General features: G+C 42.5%; 1 protein-coding gene across 5 annotated transcripts; it reads right to left on the bottom strand.

Moving 5' to 3' along the window:
* Positions 1-1,438: 1,438 nt before the first annotated feature.
* Positions 1,439-17,917, bottom strand: LOC306922414 (uncharacterized protein). Of its 5 annotated transcripts, XR_013789920.1 has the most exons (8): positions 17,723-17,868; positions 16,118-16,297; positions 15,808-15,903; positions 14,383-15,198; positions 14,136-14,269; positions 11,676-11,791; positions 10,839-11,041; positions 1,439-1,509 (listed from the first exon to the last, which is right to left on the bottom strand). XR_013789920.1 is itself a non-coding variant. In XM_079500002.1 (7 exons), the coding sequence occupies exons 2-7, from the start codon at positions 16,248-16,250 to the stop codon at positions 10,906-10,908; spliced, it is 1,431 nt and encodes a 476-aa protein (XP_079356128.1). In that variant the 5' UTR covers positions 16,251-16,297; positions 17,763-17,917; the 3' UTR covers positions 10,761-10,905. The 5 variants fall into 5 exon arrangements, 4 of the variants coding, with proteins under 4 accessions (XP_079356128.1, XP_079356127.1, XP_079356130.1 ...); XM_079500002.1 differs by lacking the exon at positions 1,439-1,509 and having other exon boundaries at positions 10,761-11,041; positions 17,763-17,917; XM_079500001.1 differs by lacking the exon at positions 1,439-1,509 and having other exon boundaries at positions 10,761-11,041.
* Positions 17,918-21,613: the final 3,696 nt, after the last annotated feature.

The raw sequence follows: 21,613 nt of genomic DNA, 5'->3' as shown, positions 1-21,613 counted from the left end.
ACTGGTCACCTCTAGTCATACCTTCCCCAACTGGCACCTTCCTGTGAAGAAGTCCCATGTGACCTAGTGGCTGTATAATACATCTAATATTAAATACATAGTTTGAGACATTTGTGAAAAATTATGTTCTGTGAGGCCAATGAAATATTCATGTAAAAGCTTTATTTTATTTTATATTATTAAAGGATGAATACAAAAGTTACATACAAGCATTGTCGGCATCATATTTAAGCTTAATATCAACAACACACAAGAGCACCACACACGCAGACAGTCACTTATATGAAAACAAGCGAGAGAGAGAAAGAGATGCATGTACTCTGATCTCCTGAATGCAATTCCTTGGTACCAAATCATTTATTTATACGATAAGATTTAAATGTACCGGTACATATTAGTTGACTTTTCTTTTTTCAAACACAAGAGATGGTTCTGGAAGAATTTCTGTATAGCTTGCAAACCGTGTACGCTCTAGGGCACTAGTTAGAACTGCACAAGAACTTTCACAGTATATCCTCAACAGCGATATAACATGAGTTATACCAGTGCTTCTCAAATGCTAACCCCAACCCTTTTTTATAACCTCTTTCGATCAAAATAACTTTGGTTCAAGAACTGTCTCCGTTCTAGATCCTTGGAGCCGTCGCGGAACCAGCTGTGAGCGGGCTTGAGTTTCCAAAAAAAAAGAAGAAAAAAAAGCACCATTGTAATTAGCAGGACAACGAGTCCCCAGTTGCCCCATGATCGATTCCAGGCCTGGCCAGCAATGTGTTCAATATAACCGATTTAACAGGGGAAATTCAATCGTCACCTTTCCCTTCTTAAAAAAAAAGGAAATGTGGGAACTTGGTTCCCAGTTCAAGGCAAGAGAACACAAGTATTTCTTTGGTTCCAGTTCCGAACCAATCTATTTTCAGTGGTACCACTCCGAAGTCCGAACTGGTTCAAAATTAGGCGTGAAAAAGGAACCCCAATGGAAGAGGAGCCTCAGTGCGTACAAAATGGAACCAAATGGACCTGTAAGGGTCCATTTGTACACTCTCAGTTCCAGACCTGCTAAGGGTCCATTTGGAACTGCCCTCAAGGAACCCTGGACTGCATTTAATTTGTTACTATACAAACCCTATACAAGCTTTAGTAAGCCTTGAACTCATCCATATCCTACAAGTCACATAAAACAAATGATTGTCTTTTTTCCCACAAGAGAATTTCTGTATAGCTTGCCGATCTTGTACACCCCAGGGCTGACAAGTGCGCTAGTTAGAACTGAACAAGGACTTTTGGTCGTCTGCCATTTTGAATAGGCCAACATAAAATAAAATGTTAAAGTTATGCTGTGTTAACTTATTTGGCTAGGGACCCTGTGGAACCCCCTCCAAGGACCCATTGGGGGTCACTGGACCCTATTTTGAGAACCAATGATGTAACATAATACATGTTTCAATAATGATTGATTTATTGTACACATCATTTGAAACAGTAAACCTCCATTACACTCCAAACTGTGTTGATTTAAAAATGAAACATGGTATTATTAACACACGACTGATACATTGTGGCAATGATGTTTTCACTGCATAATCATTTCACACATGAAATACCATCTTCCAGTACATGGACGGTCAAGCCATCCATGACCAGACCGTCCATGATAATAGTAAACACAGTCTTCCTCTCCTCCGAAATAGTTATGAGGCTGACCAGGGAACCAGAACCTGTAGAAGTGAAGAACATTCCATTCATTACAATACATTTACTTTACAACAATGATTTATTTTTCCTTTAAATGCTTAGTTTTTTAACCTCTTTGTCTTAAACCCTGTAGTCAATTTGGGGCATGTTACTATACGAACATATAGAGGGTATGCACAATTGCACATGCATAAAGTGAGTGGCAAAGTGTGTGTGGTTTAGTTGTGCATGCGATGTCTTTGCTAACATCCTAAATACACCTAATGTTGTTTTATTGAAAGCAGTCACAAGGAGGTCCTGATTCTGGAGGTGGGCTGTGTCTTGGATTTGACCACACATTCCAAGTATTTGGAATCATAACAACTTGGGTATCAATGTAAATTTGCCATACTAAGATTCAGAAGCCTGGGCCATGTTGCCAAATACTGCTCTGTTTCAGCAATAACGGTCAACCCCGTTATATTTGTTTCCGTGCGTGTGTCTGCCTGCTCGGTCGGTCTGTCTGTCTAACCAACTGTCTGTCCGACTCACTGTCTGCTCATTATTATTTTTTAAAGGTATAGTCTTACGTTGGTTCTGTGGCCAGTGGTGTTTCATCCACCCACGTATAGTCCCCTTCGTGCTTTCTGTCAGACAAACCAATCCACATTGGATAGTTGCTGGGAGAAACTCTGTCAACAAGTTCCTGAACAGAAAAGCAGCTGGTTACTTAAAACTACAATCAGGTAAGTCTCATGGCTTCTCCAGACAGAGAGGTTGCAACTATAACACAGGATTTGAACCCGGGTCTCCCGTTTGATTAACCAAATGTTATCCGCTCCACAAAGAGGGAATGTAAGAGCTTCAGGCAGGGCTACTTTACAATAACATACTGAACCATAGTTATATTGAATTGATATTCTTTCATACAGAATGACAGATTGCTTAAAATAATTTTACTCATGAAATAAGTTCCAGATTTTTGAGGGGCACTAGCCCCTCCTATATACAGGTTTAATGCTCGTTTTTAGTTCAATGTTTGTTTTAAAAACGCCATTGACAATGAAGGGAAAATGTACATCATCTTGTCCCCAACAAACATTAAATGCCATTAACAATAAAGAGAATTTAATGTTTATTTTGTCACCATTACATCACCTAATCATAGAAACATGAGTTAGACTTTAATATAATACACACCTTTTTTTCTGTGCTGTTCATGATGATCAGGTCCGAGAGTCTGGCTCTGCATTCATTTCTGCTGCCCTCCCAGGTATTACGAACAAAAGAGATGTAACAACACACATCGCCATCTAATCTCCATCCAGGCAATTCTAATAACAAAAATAATCAAGTTAGCCACTTTACCTTTTTCCCCCCCCATTTACTCAGATTAATGATGATCAGGATATAAAAATGAATTTAAAAAAAACAGTGATGTCCCACTGACCACAGCGGCGACTCTTTGCTTCCTCTGTGATTTCAATTAGCTTGTCCAAACGGGACTGTATCTGGTTCTTCTCTTCGCTCAGGTTGCGGTGGTTGATCTGTAACTGGTTAAAACTGGACTGTATCTACTCAATCTCTTCATTCAGGTTGTTACGGATGATCTGTAACTGGTCAAAAGTGCTCTGAAGCTGCCCTTTCTGTTCAGTTATGTTATTATATCGGGACTGTAGATGCTCAAAACTCGACTTTATCTGATTATATCTGGCCTGCAAGTAATCACTGTGTTCAGTCAGGTTGTTGTGGCTGAATTGAAGCTGTTCAAAACTGGACTGTATCTGGTCCCTCCCTTCAGTCAGGTTGATATGGCTGCTCTGTAACCGGTCAAAACTGTTCTGAAACAGCTCTCTCTGTTCCTCCAGGTTGTCATGGCTGCTCTGTAAAGCCAACTGGATCTGGTTATTCTGTTCAGTTACGTGGTTATATCTGGACTGTAGCTGCTCAAAACTGGACTGTAGCTGCTCAAAACTAGACTGTAAGTTGTCATTGTGTCCAGTCAGGTTTTTGTAGCTGTGCCGTAACTGGTCAAAACCGGTATGAAGCAGATCTTTCTGCTCAGTTATGTTATTATATCTTGACTGTAGTTGCTCAAACCTGGACTGTATCTGATTATAGCTGGACTGTAAGTTATCATTGTGTTCAGTCAGGTTATTATGGCTGGTCTGCAACTGGTCAAAACTGGTCTGAAGCTGCTTTTTCTGTTCATTCAGGATGTTGTAGCTGGTCTGCAGCTGGTCTAGATCATTGGCCATGTTACAATCTGCAGGAAGGAAAACCAATCATTAACCATCCAGTAGGCCTGACCTCAATTAGTCTTAATAGAATAGTAGACTAATGTGATTTGACTACTTTGATTTGTATTTTTTGATTCATGCAAAAAAGAAATAGCAACCCACTACCGAATAACCGCCAGGGGTCTGACACCATTTTACGTATTAAACGCCTCGTCCAAATAATCGCCCCGGTCCATGTAAATGCAGGGGCAATTCTTCTCTGTTTCGTCAGCCTAATTTATCTTTTGTTGAATGGCAGCGTCCTGTGCCGAAAATAGCAGATCTACAAGCTCACAACACGTTGTGGACAAAAGACTTGTAGCTCTGCCATTTCCGGTGCGGGACTCGCCACATAGTTGAAAAGAAATCGTTGTAGGACACAGGTAGTTTAATTAACTCGGGCCAGTCTCAGCCAATTCTGAAGCGATTTTTTGAATTTAATGTTCTCTGTGAAGAGTCTATTATCATTGGGTGTATAAATTATGTTTTTCTCACGCCTCTATCAAACAAAAATGGAGTGCACACACACACACACACACACACACACACACACACACACACAAAAGAGATCGATATACAACACACTATAACCTGCATGATGTTGGTTGGTCTTCATTGAAATTATGTCATTATTGATGAGGACGTGTTGATCAGCCTCTCCCACCTCCTTACTGCCATTCTTGCATTCTGAAAAATACATTATCGTATTAAATAAAAACATCTTGATCACATGACCCCAGAGATGACGTGACCACTTTGTGTGCATTTGACAAAATCTGTAGTAGCAATGGGCCCAACCCTTTGGCGCTCAGCTTGGGCCGCCACTGCACTTCGGGTCGCCATCCGACTCATTGATAGTGGACGTACAAAGTGTTTGAGATTAGAGAGAGACACTTGATACCTTTAACCTTACCGCCGTCGCGGTGTCCGATGCGCAACTCCAAGTGCAGATCAGTTCCAGAGTCCAGGTGCAGGACAGTTCCAGCCACGCACACACAGAAGAGCAACAGTAAAAAAAAACTCCACAAGTATCCATCCTGAATGTGTCACTGACAGCACAGCTCGTATATACTCTTCACCCACCTAAAACACAACAAAAACACAAGTCCTTTTCTATATACGCTGCTAGAGCACATGATATGAAGGGAAGTCTGATAAAATGAAATATAATACTGAATCAAGCAACTTAAAACGGTCTGGTTGAAGGAGCAATAATTTCCTCTCCCTTTGGCCTGCTGAAAGGTGGATTTTCAGGCCTGTTTTAAAGGACACCAGGTATGCGGGTACTCAGGGCCGGATCTACCATATGGGCACTTTGGGCACGTGCCCAGGGGCCCTTGGGCACCAGGGGTCCCTCAAAAAAAAAAAAAAAAAAAAAAAAGTTTTGATTTTTTTTTAGCTCCACAGAAAAATTCCTTGCTAATCCGAATGAAATAAATGGTGTCTAAAAAGATTAGTGTTTTATTGTTGGTGAGAAGGGCAGCTAAAAAGTGCAATTGTGTGTAAAGCAGCAACAATGCGCTAGATTGGCTGTCACTCTGGGGGGGGGGGGGGGGGGGTAGGTGACCGGAAATAGGCCAATATAACGGCATAAAACTGCCCCAAAACAGCTCCAAAACAGCAAAAATGTTGCGCGCGCAAAGGGGGGGCCCTTCGAGCTTCAGTGCCCAGGGGCCCTCAGAGGTGTTAATCCGGCCCTGCGGGTACTGAGGGCAAAGCTGCATTTACAATTTTAGGTCACATTCACACCAGCATGCTATACTGCGATTAAAACAAATCCTGCTGCGTATTGTCGCAAAGTGCGCTTCGTTTGGCAGGTGTGAAGACTCATTCGAAACCTAACGCGCATCAAAGAAGCGCAGTCTACTTTGCCAAAAAAACAGGGGTTTCAATTCAAAGCGCAGCAGAGTGCGGATCACCACAGGTGTGAATGCAAGGCATCAAATATAGGGGATGAATGTGCCATTGTGGGACGAATAACTTGGTATTTGGCATACCAAAAGGAAGGAGATGCGGCATTATTAATTTATTACGCAGCGACGCGTAAAGATGACCCGTGGACAGACGTGACCTAATGAAGATAGAAGCCCTTATTGCAATATGACCAGACGATCATATCAAATATGGTGAAGGTTACACAATGCAGTGTACAAGATATATAGCAAGAGAATGGAGGCGGTTCCATCGCACATTTGCACAATGTTGCATGTCAAAGAGCTGCGCTCGTAGTACAGACCATTGACACAGCCATTGTGTGAAGGCAAATGCAGCAAATTAAATATGCAAGAATGATGCAACTTCTCCGCTCAGTCACATAAAGTCTACCGAAGTAGAGGTGCAAATGCGACCTTAAATGTCAATCCCAATTGCTTAACTCAGTTTTCTACCCGGAGCAAACCTGTCCTAGACTATCACAATGGGTTGCAAAAAGATGAGTCATGGGACCTAGGCCGAGAACTTGAGAAGTAGTCGAAGTTTGTTTTGGGAGGTTTGGAGCCTATAGTCAGGGAATATTATCAGAAAAATGTAAAATCTGGGAATACATTTCTTACCAAGAATTTCCTTCACCAATGTGTTTGTAAAGGTGTCTACTAACACCCACATTAGTTTCTATTCAACCACCCTGGGAGAATGTTTGACAGCTGCTGAAAGTTGGGGTCAAAATGTTCTACATTTTATTATGCTTCAAGTAGCATGTGACATGTCAAACTAGGAGGTTTTCATGATTCTGAAACCATTGATTCCAAGCATTAGTTTTGCATGAAAAACACTCCTTGTGCAAATGTGACCTCATCACATTTGTGATGACGGCTATGGCCATTTTTAGCCCAAGGAGTGTTTTTCGTGCAAAACTAATACTTGGAAGGGATTCAGAATCATGACAACCCCCTAGTTTGACATGTCACATTTTTGCCTTATACAGTAGGCCCTGCCCTGGTTGTTGATGGTACCCCAACTTTCAGCAGCTGTCAAATTCCCCTGGGACTTGTGGGATATGTTAGTAGACCCCCTAACAAACACATTGGTGAAGAAAATTCTTGGTAAGGAATGTATTCCCAGATTGTATTAATATCCCCTAACTATTAGTCTGTAGTGACATTAAGATGTTTGAGAACCAGAGGTGGTGTGCAAGCATAGTCAAAGGAGGGCTGAATTAGGGCTCCAGCTAGAGTCCTGAGAGCACTTTTGTACACAGCCACAACCGCTTGGTGTGGTATGGGGCGATATCTCTCACAGGCAAGACAGAACTTGTCATCATTGAAGGCAATCTCAATGCAGTGAGAGATATAGGGTGAGATTCTGCAGCCAGTGGCGATCCCATATTTTCAGAATCTGAGACCATCCTCCAGGATGACAATGCTCTCCCCCACAGAGTACGTCCACATTTGGGAGTGGAGAATGGCCTGCTGTGAGTCCAGACAGATCAACCCAATGGAACATATTTTGTGGGATCAACTTGGGCGTGCTGTACTGACACATTAGCTCAATTTGTTTGAGTGGCGCTACCCACACGGGTAGCCGTGTTGCTCATGCCACGAATGCCTGGTTCTTACAAGCTGTACTTTGCTGTAAAGGTGACTAAAATCATATTCATTATATGAATCTAAAACTAGACTAAAATTAAAACATTTCAGATGACAACTAGTAGTTTTCCTGAAGCCAGTTGCACCACCTCACTAAATTCAAACTAGTTCAAACCTAGTTATAACTATAGGCCAAGTTTGAACTTAGTGTGTGAGGTGGTGCAAACCAATACTTAGTAAACGATCACCACACCTGGGTAAAACTCGGGACACATGACATCAACCTGGGAGTAACAAAATAATGATTAAAATACTACTTAATAAAATTCATCAAAAATAACCATGCAGCAATGTTGCTCACCGAGTCAGGGAAAGATAAGAACACAAAACAATGAGACCCAAGTCGGAAGACCCACAGCCAGGCCAGCAACAACAAGCGCCTATGTTTGGTAGACTGGCTACAGGGCCTTTAAATACTCACTCTGATTGACAATGAGGAAGTGCCAGTGCAGGCATTGTATGGTGGCCCCTGAGGCTCAACTCTGCCTGGCTACATATGGTTTCTACCACAAGCTGCCTGTGTAGCGTAGACTCTTCCTCTGCTCTGCCACACTCTGTGACGGTGGTGCTGGGTGCGAGACTAAAAGTTGTTGGTTTACTACTTCACTAGTGTACTGTGTGGTCCACAACACCCTAGCTCTGGTCCATAGCCTTCTACTGCTTCTACGATTCTGCCCTACTGCAGGGCAGAATCGTAGAAGCAGTAGAAGGCTATGGACCAGAGCTAACGACACCCCCACTTCAGTTTCTACTCTATATGTATGTATGTATGTATGTATGTATACTGTTTAGGGTACCAACAGGGAGCGCTGTTGCACCACTCACTTCAGACAGGTCAGATTTTTTTAAAGCAGGAGCTTACTGAGGAGAGGGCCAGTGGGGGCAATTTTGCAATTTATGGCAATATGGGCATCGACATCACTTCCTGTTGTCACTCATTTTGAATTCATTTGTGGGATCATCATCAGTCAACAGTAGCCTAATGTGGGCTAACAACCTGACAGAAATCAGATAGTCTAGTACTAGATCTCCCTCCACACTGCTGATTCAAATCACCATAATTAATAATCCCCATGCAGATTCAGGTGTCACAGCCAGTGTTGCCATGTCTGCCTATCATAAGTGACGCCGACTTGGGGTCTGTTTTTCTGTAAAGAAGCGTGTACTGTAGTACATATTGCTTAACCTTGCGTCAGCTAGCCTGGGCAGCATTCCTTTTCGGGTTTATGATCCGGTCGGGAGCGGATGATATCGCTATGCCATGTTGTAGTATTGTTTTGTAGTCAACAATCATCCGGAACTTCCTTTTCCCTGAAAGCGATTTTTCTCAATAAAAGCTGCAGGCTACGATAGCTTTTATTGTTATTCTTCCGTTTTGAGGGAAAAGGAAGTTCCGGATGATGACTACAAAACAATACTACAACATGACCTAAAGATATCATCCGCCCCAGACCGGTTCACACGGCACTTTTGTAACACAGACCAGGCTTTCCTCTGAGGTGGAAAGCCTGGTGATGCGCGGTTACGCGGGGGGGGGACGGGTCTGGATGTTCCGGGGACCCCCACACGGTAACTGTCATTTCTCGACCGTTTCGGACGCGGGCGGCTCGCCGGAACCAGGCCGACGCCCTGGCCGCGTTCTTGTGGGTCTGGAACTTCCAGGGACCCCCATACTGAGTTGCACCACTCACTTCACACAGGTGTGATTTTTTTGTTTTATAAAATACTGTGTGAAGTGTTAAAACACGGCCTAGTCGCTTCTTTGGGGCTTGTTTTCATAGACCTGGCTGCTTGTTTCACTTGCAAAATCTGGCAACACTGGTCACCTCTAGTCATACCTTCCCCAACTGGCACGTTCCTGTGAAGAAGTCCCATGTGACCTAGTGGCTGTATAATACATCTAATATTAAATACATAGTTTGAGACATTCGTGAAAAATGATGTTCTGTGAGGCCAATGAAATATTCATGTAAAAGCTTTATTTTATATTATTAAAGGATGAATACAAAAGTTACATACAAGCATTGTCGGCATCATATTTAAGCTTAATATCAACAACACACGAGCACCACACACAGACGGTCACTTATATGAAAACAAGCGAGAGAGAGAAAGAGAGCGAGATGCATGTACTGTGATCTCCTGAATGCAATTCCTTGGTACCAAATCATTTATTTATATGAGATTTAAATGTACCGGTACATATTAGTTGACTTTTCTTTTTTCAAACACAAGAGATGGTTCTGGAAGAATTTCTGTATAGCTTGCAAACCGTGTACGCTCTATGGCACTAGTTAGAACTGCACAAGAACTTTCACAGTATATCCTCAATAGCGATATAACATGAGTTATACCAGTGCTTCTCAAATGCTAACCCTAACCCTTTTTTTATAACCTCTTTTCGATCAAAAGAACTTTGGTTCAAGAACTGTCTCCGTTCTAGATCCTTGGTGCCGTCGCGGAACCAGCCGTGAGCACCATTGTAATTAGCAGGACAACGAGTCCCCAGTTGCCCCATGATCGATTCCAGGCCTGGCCAGCAATGTGTTCAATATAACCGATTTAACAGGGGAAATTCAATCGTCAGATTTGTCAATGGCAGGTCAGTTTCACCTTTCCCTTCTTAAAAAAAAGGAAAGGTGGGAACTTGGTTCCCAGTTCAAGGCAAGAGAAAACAAGTATTTCTTTGGTTCCAGTTCCGAACCAACTTTTAGGGATCCGAACCAATCTATTTTCAGTGGTACCACTCCGAAGTCCGAACAGGTTCAAAATTAGGCGTGAAAAAGGAACTGAGCCGGTTCAACCCCAATGGAAGAGGAGCCTCAGTGCGTACCAAATGGACCTGTAAGGGTCCATTTGTACACTCCCAGACCTGCTAAGGGTCCATTTGGAACTGCCCTCAAGGAACCCTGAGGGTCCCTGGACTGCATTTACTTTGTTACTATACAAACCCTATACAAGCTTTAGTAAGCCTTGAACTCATCCATATCCTACAAGTCACATAAAACAAATGATTGTCTTTTTTCCACAAGAGAATTTCTGTATAGCTTGCAGATCTTGTACACCCCAGGGCTGACAAGTGCGCTAGTTAGAACTGAACAAGGACTTTTGGTCATCTGCCATTTTGAATAGGCCAACATAAAATCTAAAGTTAAAGTTATGCTGAGTTAACTTATTTGGCTAGGGACCCCGTGGAAACCCTATTTTGAGAACCAATGATGTGACATTACATGTTTCAATAATATTTATTGTACACATCATGTGAAACAGTAAACCTCCATTACACTCCAAAGTGTGTTGATTTAAAAATGAAACATGGTATTATTAACACACGACTGATACATTGTGGCAATGATGTTTTCACTGCATAATCATTTCTCACACATGAAATACCATCTTCCAGTACATGGACGGTCAAGCCATCCATGACCAGACTGTCCATGAAAATAGTAAACACAGTCTTCCTCTTCCTCTCCATAGTTATGAGGCTGACCAGGGAACCAGAACCTGTAAAAGTGAAGAACATTTCATTCATTACATTTACGTTACAACAATGATTTATTTTTCCTCTAAATGCTTAGTTTTTTAACCTCTTAGTCTTAAACCCTGGAGTAAATTTGGGGCATGTTACTATATGAACATAGAGGGTATGCACAATTGCACATGCATAAAGTGAGTGGCAAAGTGTGTGTGGTTTAGTTGTGCATGCAATGTCTTTGCTAACATCCTAAATACACCTAATGTTTTATTGAAAGCTGTCACAAGGAGGTCCTGATTCTGGAGGTGGGCTGTGTCTTTGATTTGTACATGGACCACACATTCCAAGATATACTCTAAGTATTTGGAATCATAACAACTTGGGTATCAATGTAAATTTGCCATACTAAGATTCGGAAGCCTGGGCCATGTTGCCAAATAGTGCTCTGTTTCAGCCGTTATAGGCAGTTTGTCTGTGTGGCGGAGAAGGTGCCATGTGTATCCTTCAGGTGCCCATGAACGGTCAACCCAGTTATATTTGTTTCCGTGGGTGCGTGTCTGCTCGGTCGGTCTGTCTAACCAACTGTCGGTCTGTCTGTCTGTCTGACCAACTGTCTGTCCGACTCACCGTCAGCTCATTATTTTGTTTAAGGTAAAGTCTTACGTTGGTGACGTGGCCAGTGGCGTTTCATCCACCCACGTATAGTCCCCTTCGTTCTTTTTGTCAGACAAACCAATCCACATTGGATAGTTGCTGGGAGAAACTCTGTCAACAAGTTCCTGAACAGAAAAGCAGCTGGTTACTTAAAACTACAATCAGGTGGAGACTTCCGGTAGGCAGCTGAGTAAGATGGCAGCATAAACCCGCAGCTCCCGTGTATATAAGTTTAACCCCCGAATAATACAAGTATAAAACAAATTCAAAGACGTGATAAAAGAGATATGAGCGGGGGGAGGAAAACGAGAAGTACAAAGAACAAAATGCAGTCGGAAAAGACAACGGACCGCGACGATAAGAAGTTGGAAGGAGAGCAGCATGGCGAGGGCACGCCACACCGAGACCTCGCTGGAGACCTACTCCATGGGATGAAGGATTTTATCACCAAAGAAATGACAGAACTAAAGAAAGAGATTACGGACATTTTTTCAAAATTCAAAGAAGAGTTTAAAAGAGACATGCGACAGGAGTTTACAAACTTCAAATTAGATATAAATACCAAACTCGAAGCGATCAACAAGGAAGTACAAGAACAACAGAAAGAGGTGAGAGAGATGCAAGACCGAATAACAGAAACGGAGGCATGGAACGCGGAAGCCAAGGACGCGATTTTGTTGCTTCTGAACCAACACAAAAGAATGCAATCAAAGATAACAGATTTAGAGGCCAAGTCACGTAAAAACAACATCCGTATATTCAACGTGGCAGAATGTGCAACTGAAGACAACAATGTGACTGACTTTGTGAAGAAATTGTTACAACGAGAGCTCAAGTTGTCTGAGCATACAGATCTTGAAATACAAAGCTGTTATCGTGCGACCATACAGAAGCCCCCAGAAGGAGCCAATCCGAGGTCCATCGTGGTTAACTTCCTACAGTCCGAGACCAAAGAGAAGATACTTAAAGAAGCCTGGAAGGCGGACATTAAACTGGATGGAAAGAAGCTATCCTTCGACTATGATTATCCAGTGGATGTGCTTATGAAACGAAAATCTTATGCCGAAATCAAAAAAGTGTTAAAGCAAAACGGAGTGGGATTCTCGACGCCCTTCACGAAAATGAAGATACGATGGGAGAATGGACCGAAGGTATATGACAACGCACTGGAAGCAGCCCGAGACATGAGAACGAGAGGATTGGATGTCCAGGTGAGGGAGCCAGAGGCCACGGTGGAGGAAAGAATTAGAGGAGCGGCAGCTTCACAGTGGCAACGCGCTGGAAGGAAGGAGGGACTGGAGATGGGGGGGGGAGTGACGTGCTCTCGCCAGAAAATCGAGCCAGGGCTCTGAGGCGAGCGAAGCAGAGACTGCAGGAGTTCCGAAAATAAGATAACCAAATAAAATACTTCTCGTTTTAAATACAAATTGTCTTGACGGGGGTAAGGGTTTGTGAGTGAATGTTGATTATGTTGGACTTTTTCTAGTAGGATGGAAAGATCCTTGTAGGACCTTTCTATCGCTAGAGAGGGGCCCTCCAACTAGTGGAGGCTATACCCCTCTCCCACCAACAGGGGTTTGGGGCAAGGGGAAGGAGCCCCTTTTGTTTTGGGAGTCTTTTTTTTATTCGTCTTGTTTTGTAAAGTTGTGATTGTTGTATTTGCAGTGTGAGGGGGATACAAATGAGGGGAAAGAAAACCCAAGATGCAACGTAACGATTTAAGGGAGATGTCGTTAAATATTAATGGTTTAAATAGTCTAATTAAAAGATTTGTAATGAAGAAATTAACATACATTGAGATTGCAAGAGGATATATTCACAGAAGATGGGAGAAATGGACTGAGTATAGATTTCAACAGGTCGACACTGATGATAATAATGGACATTCATGAATGGACTGGAATATCTAGGTTGCTGTTTAAAGTTGCTAATGATGAACAAGAACCCTTACAGTGTGCCTGCAATTCTATGTTTTTCTGCAAATAAAAATTAAGTTACAAAAAAAAACTACAATCAGGTAAGTCTCATGGCTTCTCCAGACAGAGAGGTTGCAACTATAACACAGGATTTGAACCCGGGTCTCCCGTTTGATTAACCAAATGTTATCCGCTCCACAAAGAGGGAATGTAAGAGCTTCAGGCAGGGCTACTTTACAATAACATACTGAACCATAGTTATATTGAATTGATATTCTTTCATACAGAATGACAGATTGCTTAAAATAATTTCTCATAAAATAAATTCCAGATTTTTGAGGGGCACTAGCCCCTCCTATATACAGGTTTAATGTTCGTTTTTAGTTCAATGTTTGTTTTAAAAACACCATTGACAATGAAAGGAAAATGTACATCATCTTGTCCCTAACAAACATTAAATGCCATTAACAATAAAGAGAATTTAATGTTTATTTTGTCACCATTACATCACCTAATCATAAAAACATGAGTTAGACTTTAATATAATACACACCTTTTTTTCTGTGCTGTTCATGATGATCAGGTCCGAGAGTCTGTGTCTGCATTCATTTCTGCTGCCCTCCCAGGTATTCCGAACAAAAGAGATGTAATAACACACACCGCCATCTAAGCTCCATCCAGGCAATTCTAATAACAAAAATAATCAAGTTAGCCACTTTACCCTTTCCCCCCCCCCCATTTGCTCAGATTAATGATGAATGTTGAACATCAGGATATAAAAATGATGATGTCCCACTGACCACAGCGGCGACTCTTTGCTTCCTCTGCGATTTCAATTAGCTTGTCCAAACGGGACTGTATCTGGTTCTTCTCTTCGCTCAGGTTGTGGTGGCTTATCTGTAACTGGTTAAAACTGGACTGTATCTGCTCAATCTCTTCAGTCAGGTTGTTACGGATGATCTGTAACTGGTCAAAAGTGCTCTGAAGCTGCCCTTTCTGTTCAGTTATGTTATTATATCCGGACTGTAGATGCTCAAAACTCGACTTTATCTGATTATATCTGGCCTGCAAGTAATCACTGTGTTCAGTCAGGTTGTTGTGGCTGAATTGAAGCTGTTCAAGACTGGACTGTATCTGGTCCCTCCCTTCAGTCAGGTTGATATGGCTGCTCTGTAACCGGTCAAAACTGTTCTGCAACAGCTCTCTCTGTTCCTCCAGGTTGTCATGGCTGCTCTGTAAAGCCAACTGGATCTGGTTATTCTGTTCAGTTACGTGGTTATATCTGGACTGTAGCTGCTCAAAACTGGACTGTAGCTGCTCAAAACTAGACTGTAAGTTGTCATTGTGTCCAGTCAGGTTTTTGTAGCTGTGCCGTAACTGGTCAAAACCGGTATGAAGCAGATCTTTCTGCTCAGTTATGTTATTATATCTTGACTGTAGTTGCTCAAACCTGGACTGTATCTGATTATAGCTGGACTGTAAATTATCATTGTGTTCAGTCAGGTTATCATGGCTGGTCTGCAACTGGTCAAAACTGGTCTGAAGCTGCTTTTTCTGTTCATTCAGGATGTTGTAGCTGGTCTGCAGCTGGTCTAGATCATTGGCCATGTTACAATCTGCAGGAAGGAAAACCAATCGTTAACCATCCAGTAGGCCTGACCTCAATTAGTCTTAATAGAATAGTAGACTAATATGATTTGACTACTTTGATTTGTATTTTTTGATTTGAACCTCATGCAAAAAAGAAATAGCAACCCACTACCGAATAACCACCAGGGGTCTGACACCATTTTACGTATTAAACGCCTCGTCCAAATAATCGCCTTGGTCCATGTAAATGCAGGGGCAATTCTTCTCCGTTTCGTCAGCCTAATTTATCTTTTGTTGAATGGCAGCGTCCTGTGTCGAAAATAGCAGATCTACAAGCTCACAACACATTGTGGACAAAAGACTTGTAGCTCTGCCATTTCCGGTGCGGGACTCGCCACATAGTTGAAAAGAAATCGTTGTAGGACACAGGTAGTTTAACTCGGGCCAGTCTCAGCCAATTCTGAAGCGATTTTTAGAATTTAATGTTCTCTGTGAAGAGTCTATTATCATTGGGTGTATAAATTATGTTTTTATTACGCCTCTAACAGAAATGGAGAGTGTCGGGACTTGGGATGCGGACAGTCACACACGGCATGCCGGTAGGCATGAAAGAGATCGATATACAACACACTAACCTGCATGATGTTGGTTGGTCTTCATTGAAATTATGTCATTATTGATGAGGACGTGTTGATCAGCCTCTCCCACCTCCTTACTGCCATTCTTGCATTCTGAAAAATACATTATCGTATTAAATAAAAACATCTTGATCACATGACCCCAGAGATGACGTGACCACTTTGTGTGCATTTGACAAAATCTGTAGTAGCAATGGGCCCAACCCTTTGGTGCTCAGCTTGGGCCGCCACTGCACTTCGGGTCGCCATCCGACTCATTGATAGTGGACGTACAAAGTGTTTGAGATTAGAGAGAGACACTTGATACCTTTAACCTTACCGCCGTCGCGGTGTCCGATGCGCAACTCCAAGTGCAGATCAGTTCCAGGGTCCAGGTGCAGGACAGTTCCAGCCGCGCACACACAGAAGAGCAACAGTAAAAAAACTCCACAAGTATCCATCCTGAATGTGTCACTGACAGCACAGCTCGTATATACTCCTCACCCACCTAAAACACAACAAAAACACAAGTCCTTTTCTATATACGCTGCTGGAGCACATGATATGAAGGGAAGTCTGATAAAATGAAATATAATACTGAATCAAGCAACTTAAAACGGTCTGGTTGAAGGAGCAATAATTTCCTCTCCCTTTGGCCTGCTGAAAGGTGGATTTTCAGGCCTGTTTTAAAGGACACCAGCTATGCGGGTACTGAGGGCATAGAGGGCAAAGCTGCATTTACAATTTTAGGTCACATTCACACCAGCATGCTATACTGCGATTAAAACAAATCCTGCTGCGTATTGTCGCAAAGTGCGCTTCGTTTGGCAGGTGTGAAGGCTCATTCGAAACCTCAATGCAGTGAGAGATATAGGGTGAGATTCTGCAGCCAGTGGCGATCCCATATTTTCAGAATCTGAGACCATCCTCCAGGATGACAATGCTCTCCCCCACAGAGTACATCCAAATGTGGGAGTGGAGAATGGCCTGCTGTGAGTCCAGACAGATCAACCCAATGGAACATATTTTGTGGGATCAACTTGGCTGATACATTAGCTCATTTTTTTTTGAGTGGCGCTACGGCTACCCACACGGGTAGCTGTGTTGCTCATGCCACAAATGCCTGGTTCTTACAAGCTGTACTTTGCTGTAAAGGTGACTAAAATCATATTCATTATATGAATCTAAAACCAAACTAAAATTAAAACATTTCAGATGACAACTAAAAATGATTTTTAAAAAAGAAAAGGAATTTAATTCAAGACTAAAACTATAGTTTCCTAGTAGTTTTCCTGAAGCCAGTTGCACCACCTCACTAAGTTAGTGTGTGAGGTGGTGCAAACTAATACTTGGTAAACTATCACCACACCTGGGTAAAACTGAATCCATTATCTTTGGGTCCAAAACCTCTGCAATTAAGGCCAATCAACAGCTTCACAGTTAAAGTGGGTGACAATGTTACCACAAGAAAAGAGGAATTTACCTACAGTAGCTTACCTATAGGTTCCATTTTAGAGGCAAATCTTTCCAGTGATAAAATAAGTAGAGTAGAGTAATCAAAAATGTCAACCAAAAGGACAATATTTGTTTACTGGATCATACATTGAGGACTCTAGCAGGAGCACTCATCCAATGTCACTTTGCATGAACTTCATGGTACCATAGCACTAGCCCAAACATTTAGACTCTCGTAGGTTTTTTTCGATTCTGACGAATCTCGTCAGAATCGAAAAAAAACCTAGAGTCTAAATGTTTGTGCTACCATAGCACCACCAACACAAGGTCTTAAAAACAAGGCTCCAGAGTACATCCCAAAACGAACTGGTCAGTGGTCAGGCTACTGCGAGTGCTCAAGAACTAGTGAGTGAATGGTGGGTGACAAGAGATTCACAGAGTACTCGCTGGCTGCTAACATGTCCAACAACAAACCCACTGTTATATTTTCCTCGGCTAGACGGCTCACGGATACTTACCCTGAGGTTTCGGCAGAGATGAATGAACTGAGGTGCAGACTACTGCAGAGGTGGACGGCTGAATGGTTTGCAATGACTGGGAGACTGAGATGGGAGGGATTTATAGTTTGCCATGCGAGGTTCGCAGATCTTGTGTGCTTAATTGGCCGCGATTCAGTTTGTCTCGTTAAGAAATCAAGTGGTTTGTTCTGTTAGTAATTAGGCTGGCTAGTGGCTATTTAGGCTATGCTGTTTGTCGGTGGTGCTGGGTGCGAGACTAAGTTGTTGGTTTACTACTTGAACTACTTCACTAGTGTACTGTGTGGTCCACGACACCCACACTTCAGTTTCTACTCTATGTATGTATGTATGTATGTATACTGTTTAGGGTACCAACAGGGAGCGCTGTTGCACCACTCACTTCAGACAGGTCTGATTTTTTTTTAAAGCAGGAGCTTACTGAGGGGAGGGGGCCAGTGGGGGCAATTTTGCAATTTATGGCAATAGGCCTATGGGCATCGACATCACTTCCTGTTGTCACTCATTTTGAATTCATTTGTGGGATCATCATCAGTCAACAGTAGGCAAACAACCTGACAGAAATCAGATAGGGTCTAGTACTACTTCCCTACAAGATCTCCCTCCACACTGCTGATTCAAATCACCATAATTAATAATCTCCATGCAGATTCAGGTGTCACAGCCAGTGTTGCCATGTCTGCCTATCATAAGCGACTTGGGGTCTGTTTTTCTGTAAAGAAGCGTGTTCTGTAGTACATATTGCTTAACCTTGCGTCAGCTAGCCTGGGCAGCATTCCTTTTCGGGTTTATGATCCAGTCGGGAGCGGATGATATCGCCTTGCCATGTTGTAGTATTGTTTTGTAGTCAACAATCATCCAGATCCTTTTCCCTGAAACCGATTTTTCTCAATAAAAGCTGCAGGCTACGAGAGCTTTTATTGTTATTCTTCCGGTTTGAGGGAAAAGGACGTTCCGGATGATGTCTACAAAACAATACTACAACATGACCTAAAGATATCATCCGCCTCAGACCGGTTCACACGGCACTTTTGTAACACAGACCAGGCTTTCCTCCGAGGTGGAAAGCCTGGTGATGCAAGGTTACGCGTCACCAGGCTTTCCAATATTGGTAGTTGCAGTTTGCTTTTTCTTTGTTGAGTGGTGCACACATATTAACTGTATGATGATTTGGGGTGTTACAGTACAGTGACAGTACAGTACAATAGAGGGACCCCCCGGGGACCCCCACACGGTAACTCTGTCATTTCTCAACCATTTTGGACGGGGGGGGGGGGGGGGGGGGGGGGGCGGAACCGGGCCAGCCCCCTGGGCAGTGGGCACGTTCCTGGGGGTCTGGATGTTCCGGGGACCCCCACACGGTAACTCTGTCATTTCTCGACCGTTTCGGACGCGGGCGGCTCGCCGGAACCGGGCCGACGCCCTGGCCGCGTTCCTGTGGGTCTGGAACTTCCAGGGACCCCCATACGGAGTTGCACCACTCACTTCACACAGGTGTGATTTCTTTCTTATAAAATAGACTGTGTGAAGTGTTAAAACACGGCCTAGTCGCTTCTTTGGGGCTTGTTTTCATAGACCTGGCTGCTTGTTTCTTTTGCAAAATCTGGCAACACTGGTCACCTCTAGTCATACCTTCCCCAACTGGCACCTTCCTGTGAAGAAGTCCCATGTGACCTAGTGGCTGTATAATACATCTAATATTAAATACATAGTTTCTGAGACATTTGTGAAAATTATGTTCTGTGAGGCCAATGAAATATTCATGTAAAAGCTTTATTTTATTTTATATTATTAAAGGATGAATACAAAAGTTACATACAAGCATTGTCGGCATCATATTTAAGCTTAATATCAACAACACACAAGAGCACCACACACAGACACAGTCACTTATATGAAAACAGGGAGAGAGAGAGAAAGAGAGAGAGAAATGCATGTACTCTGATCTCCTGAATGCAATTCCTTGGTACCAAATCATTTATTTATATGATGAGATTTAAATGTACCGGTACATATTAGTTTGCAGTGTGCTCTCTCTCGCCTAAGGAGTTAAACAGATATGCTTAATTCATACTTTGCGGTGCAACACAGTTATTTTTGGCACACCGTCATACAGATACAATAAAGCATAAATTGAGCTTCACGCTCTGAGTAGAACCACAGAGTATAATTTATCACAGAGGGAAACCCCCAGAGGCTCTATAACATGACAGTTTAGCATCTCCCAGAACACCACAGCATCTAGAAATACTGCACAATACTTCAGAGAGGCTTTATAAAACCACAGAGAGCTGTATATAAAATATCATACTGTAGGTAGGGGCTTCTTTATGGTCTGTGTTAGATATAAAAGAACAAGCCCAGACAGAGGACCCAGGACTGGGTTGGGATCCAACATCGAAGAACCAGGAATCATGCAGTTCCATCACACTGTCAGAGCCTGTTATGTCTGCTATAGGCTACAATTACAATACCGGTGGTTCTCAATTTTTAACTCTGAGAGTTACACACCTGTAAGGGTCTATTTCTGAATCCCCACAGAGGAATCGTTAAAGGGAAACCGTTAAAGAATGGGACCGTTATTATGAGTGAATCGTTAAGAAACCGGAATCGTTTAAATTCAATGTTTAGGTTCCCAACCCTACCCAGGTCGACCCTGGGAACATTTAAAGGGGCATGCAACCCCAGGATGATTTTGTAGTTTGTTTTCCAGTTCAAGTTAAAAACTACAGCAGATTAAAAACATATAGACTATAGTAAGCAGCAGAGTAGCTCTGGTCCATAGCCTTACTGCTCTTGCTGCCGTTGCATTAAGGCTATGGAACTGCATGAAATCGCATGAAATGCAGACTAACCTCTCCTCTGTAGTGAAAATAAAAATAATGTTTTACCTACTCACCAATAGAAAGACAGGTTGTGTAATTACTAATTAGAAAGCCTACTTTCCTTAGTGGACACACTTTGAGCCCCTCACCACACGTATAAATGCATATAAATATTTGGCCAGAAAACGATTTTGTTTTTAACCGGGAAAAATAATAATTTTAGTTACTCCACTGCACCCTTTACTGATATTGCCAAGAAAAAACCCTCATAGAGAATATTTTTCCTTCGGGTGAAAAAAATCCCTTTCTGGCCAAAAAGTGCATTTATACGTGTGGTGGGGGGCTCAAAGTGCATCCACTAAGGAAAGTAGGCTTTCTAATTATACAACCCGTCTTTGTATTGGTGAGTAGGTAAAACATTATTTTTATTTTCGCTACAGAGGAGAGGCTGGTCTGCGAGCCCCGGAAGTTGACAGTAACATAGTTCTAAATGTGACGGCATTAGAGCTATGGACCAGAGCTAGCAGCAGAGCTGCACCAAACAAATTAATAGTGTTTCCAGAACCTAGGGCATGCCAATGTGCAAACATGATAGCCTCATAGACAGTAGTTAACAGAGTTGTGCAGCCTATATGTGTTTTTAATCTGTAGTTTTTAACCTTTAGTGGAAAACAAACGACAAAATCAGCCTAAGGATTCATTCCCCTTTAATCTCAGTTTGATTGAACTTGCCAGTATGACCAGTTGAACAACTTGTGGTCACGGTATAATCTCCCAGTGTGTAAAAAGCAAACTGCCAATCAATCCTGTGTTTTCCGACAGGTTTGAGTAAATGATTGGAATATAAATACTATATAATATATATTACAAACAAACACGCTCAAATATTGTAAATGTATCCGAGCCCCCAAAGTCTGTTGAGAAGAGGCAGTGAGGCAGCAGTGGGGAGGAGGGACAGATCCCCGTTAAGAGAATGCAGTGACATTACATGTCCTCATGTCATGACAT

Source organism: Electrona antarctica (genome assembly GCF_951216825.1).
Source record: "Electrona antarctica genome assembly, chromosome: 4".
In the NCBI taxonomy this organism is placed as follows: Eukaryota; Metazoa; Chordata; class Actinopteri; order Myctophiformes; family Myctophidae; genus Electrona; species Electrona antarctica.
The sequence above is the reverse complement of the archived record's forward strand: the minus strand, read 5'-3'. Positions and strand labels throughout refer to the sequence as shown.

Bases quoted from the DNA above. Each gene is read 5' to 3' on its own strand.
- LOC306922414 (XM_079500002.1), bottom strand. From the start codon at position 16,250: ATGGATACTTGTGGAGTTTTTTTACTGTTGCTCTTCTGTGTGTGCGCG. The intron at 15,904-16,117 runs GTATCAAGTGTC...TGTATTTTTCAG, and splicing joins CGACGGCGGTAAGGTTAAAG to AATGCAAGAATGGCAGTAAG. The intron at 15,199-15,807 runs GTTAGTGTGTTG...TCCTTCCTGCAG, and splicing joins GACCAACCAACATCATGCAG to ATTGTAACATGGCCAATGAT.